This window comes from Lathyrus oleraceus, chromosome 1, assembly GCF_024323335.1.
Source record: "Lathyrus oleraceus cultivar Zhongwan6 chromosome 1, CAAS_Psat_ZW6_1.0, whole genome shotgun sequence".
NCBI classification, from domain to species: Eukaryota; Viridiplantae; Streptophyta; class Magnoliopsida; order Fabales; family Fabaceae; genus Lathyrus; species Lathyrus oleraceus.
The window spans coordinates 57026479-57030174 of NC_066579.1; the positions used below are offsets into that span (position 1 = coordinate 57026479).

The following is a 3696-nucleotide window of genomic DNA, read 5'->3' on the forward strand; positions in this document are numbered from 1 at the left end:
CACATATTTGTCATCATAAAAAATGGGGAGATTGTGAAGGCAATCTCTTAATTGGAATAATATTTTGATGAAGACAAATTGATTCAAAGAAGGAAAATATCTCAAGATTGAAGAAGTCTCAAGTCAATGATTGATCATGCTTAAGTTATGGATATCAAGGGATTGTATGATGTGTTAAGGTGCAATAACAATTCAATTATGTGTATAAGTTTTAGGTGCTTAAAACCTTTCATTTAAAGCCTTCTAAAATTTCCATGTCATCTGTGCATAATTTTCATTTAAGGCACACCTTTAAAATGACCAATATTCAATTTTATTAAGGGTGCAATCGATTGATCCTATAGTGCAATTGATTGTTTGTTGGCTACTGAGTTTCAAAATTGAATTTTCGTTTAAGAACAATTGATTGTTCCAAAGGGACAATCGATTGTAAGGTTCTTTTTTGCCTTGAAATTTTGAACGTTACACATAACAATCTATTGATCCAAGAGGTTCTTCCTGAAGCATTGTGATGCTCATTATTTCACACATAACAATCTGAATCATTGTGATGCTCATTATTTCACATGTTCATGAAAGCTTTTCCAAAATATTGCAATCCATCATACAATTTTTCCATTCATTGCTACTCATCCTAGAAGCATCTTATAGTGTATTAAAGTAGAAAATTTTGAGATTTCAATTCACTTCTTTCATCACAATTCTCTAACAATTCATATTTTTCCAAAGTGTTCATACATAATTTTCTTAGAAACTTTCACTGCATAAATTTTTTATACATCAACGAAAAATGTTTCTTCAAGCATGCAGTTATAGTTTATATTTTCTTGAACTATTTATTAGAAAGAGGAAATATTTCAGAATTTTGAAAATCATCCAAAATTATTTGTATTCAATGTATTTTTATCTTTATCGGTCTTTTGTAACTTGTTTTCCAAATTTGTAGTAACAAGCAAGTTTAAGAAAAAATAGTGTTATTTCTCTAATTGTTGTAAGAAACGAAAGTGATGTGCTTTCTTTATTTTATTAAAAGATTGCAGAGGACCTTGAAGTGAAACTATAACAATATCTAATACTAGTAAATAGAGCGTCAAACTCCCTTAAATTCACACCTATGTAATATTTTAAATAATAAAATAATTTACATATTAATTTATATCACTACCTATATAAATTATTTTATTAAAAAAATAAAAAAATAGTATGTATTATAATTGTTCTTTAAACTTTTACCAATTTTATAAATAATAAATAATTTTATATAAAACATTCGTCTATAAATCAATTAATTATAATATAGTATATTGATATATAACTTGTGTACTTGATATTTTGTTAACATTGTTGAAAATGTAGTGCATCAGTTGCCCTAACTTTTTCTGTGTGTCTTATCCGGTATGCCTAAGTGATTTATTGGTTGCCTTTAACAAATACAATTTGCACATATACAACAAGTAAACAACCAATTATTAAATGTATCAATGTACAATTTCTTAATATGACTTGGTCGTGCTAATATTTTCGGCAATTTACTATACAGTTATACTTTTAAAAAACAATTGGAGAAGAAATAGTTTTTATTAGTGTATTATAAAATTATAAAGTTAAACTCTATCAATCCTATAAGAAATCTCTTTTGACTTAATCAAGATTTTAAGAAGTACTAAACAGTAAACACATGACAATATTAATTTTTTGTTTGTTTGGGTAGGTGTGTCTTTATTTAACATTTCTCTCAACATATCTAATCACTTGTTATTCTTTGAATGCGAGAGAGATTTCTTATTATACATAGAAAATCTGCTAAGATAATCAACACCAACACCACACAATAGAACAGAAAACTTATTATACATAGAAATCTTATTATACATAGAAAATCTGCTAAGATAATCAACACCACACAAACTCCAAAGAAAACAACATAAACTTATTGACTTATGTATACTAGTCCCATTTCCTGTCTTGCATTCAAAACCTAGTTCAATAAAAAAAAATCATTCTCAAATTCAGATTCTAAAACCATCATTTATATCCTTAACACAATCGAATCAAGAACCGACACCCCACGTTTCGACTTTGATAAATTGAATTCCAAATACAAAAGTCAAAACGTAATCAATATTCAGATTTTGATAAGACTAATATAAATCGATGACTACTCTATTCCTTAGGCGACGCCAAGGAACGAACATAGTTAATCCCAAAGCTAAAATATTCAACCACAGTTTCCCTTGGTGGAACACAATCTTTGATAGGTGAAGTTTTGATGAAGTTATGACCCCACTCATAAAGGGAAGGAAAATTCTCAACCTTGACTAATTCAACTTCTCCAAGCTCCTCAAGAACATTAAGCCAATAGGATATCCAACCAGCTACAATATCAAGATACCCTATCTTCTCTCCACCAAAATACTTTTTCCCTTCAATATGCTTCTCAAGAAATGCTAGTAACTCCATTGCAGCATCAACAGCTTTTACCTTTTCTTCTCCTTGTGCCACACAGGCTCCCCATACACTAACCAAACACTGTTTCCATTACAATAAGCTTAGGTCAAATAACAAATCTTATAATAACACATAGCAAAAGAGGCAGAAAATTTGGATCTATAAAGTAAATAGAGAAGAGAAAATCATGGATCATATGGTATTATTATATTCACCTTCTCATCAATAAACTTTGCCCAGAAACGAGCTAATGATCTCTGATATGGATCTTGTGGTAGCAAAGGGCTGTTCTTCCATGTCTCATCTATGTACTCAAGGATGACAAGTGATTCTGCAATTGATTTTCCATCATGAAGTAGCACTGGAACTTTTTTGTGGACAGGATTGGATTCAAGAAGTAAAGTACTCTTGTTTAATAGATCTTCTTGCATGTATTCATATTCAACCCCTTTTAACTTTAAAGCCCATTCAATTCTTGCACAAGGAAAGCTTTGAGGACATGCAATTAGCTTCACTTCTCCCATTTGTTCTAACAACAACAGTTAATGAAATGAATACTCGGTCTCTCTCTCTCATATATATATATATATATATATATATATATATATATATATATATATATATATATATATATATATATATATATATATATATATATATATATATATATATATAGTAGAATGATCTGTATAAATTATGGCGTGCTGCTTTAGCGTCGTGGTATGATTTGGACACGCCATAATCCATTATAAAAGAAAATTTGACATATTGAAAGGGGGTTTAAAACTTTTAGGAGATTTAGACGGCAACATGGTTTTTGAAGACTAACTTTCATCTCTAATTCATATATCATCTTTAAAACTTTTAGCTATGAATAACTGTATCATGAGTAGTTAAATTCTTTTTGATTAGATCTTGAAGATGAATTTATTTTTAATAATTTGAATAATGTAACTATCGAGTATTATTGAATAAAATTGTTGCAATTATAGTATTATTAAGTTAAATTTGTGTTCGGTATCTTTTATATATTGAAAAATGTATGAATTGATTCCAAACTGAGACTGATGACTAAATCTAACTTTTGAAATTCAATCTAATTTAATTGGTCAATCAATAATTATTTTAGAGATATTGAATTAGTTGACTGTGATGTAGGAATTAACGTTCAATAAAATATTTTTTGGTTACGAATTCACCTAAGACGCGTCTGAGAATTATGATCAAAAGAGAGCGTTATGAGTCAAG

General features: G+C 28.7%; 1 protein-coding gene across 1 annotated transcript; it reads right to left on the reverse strand.

Moving 5' to 3' along the window:
- Positions 1-1832: 1832 nt before the first annotated feature.
- LOC127109916 (glutathione S-transferase U7) lies at positions 1833-3020 on the reverse strand. The gene is made up of 2 exons (XM_051046073.1): positions 2664-3020; positions 1833-2529 (listed from the first exon to the last, which is right to left on the reverse strand). The coding sequence occupies exons 1-2, from the start codon at positions 2970-2972 to the stop codon at positions 2164-2166; spliced, it is 675 nt and encodes a 224-aa protein (XP_050902030.1). The 5' UTR covers positions 2973-3020; the 3' UTR covers positions 1833-2163.
- Between the last annotated feature and the right edge of the window lie 676 nt (positions 3021-3696).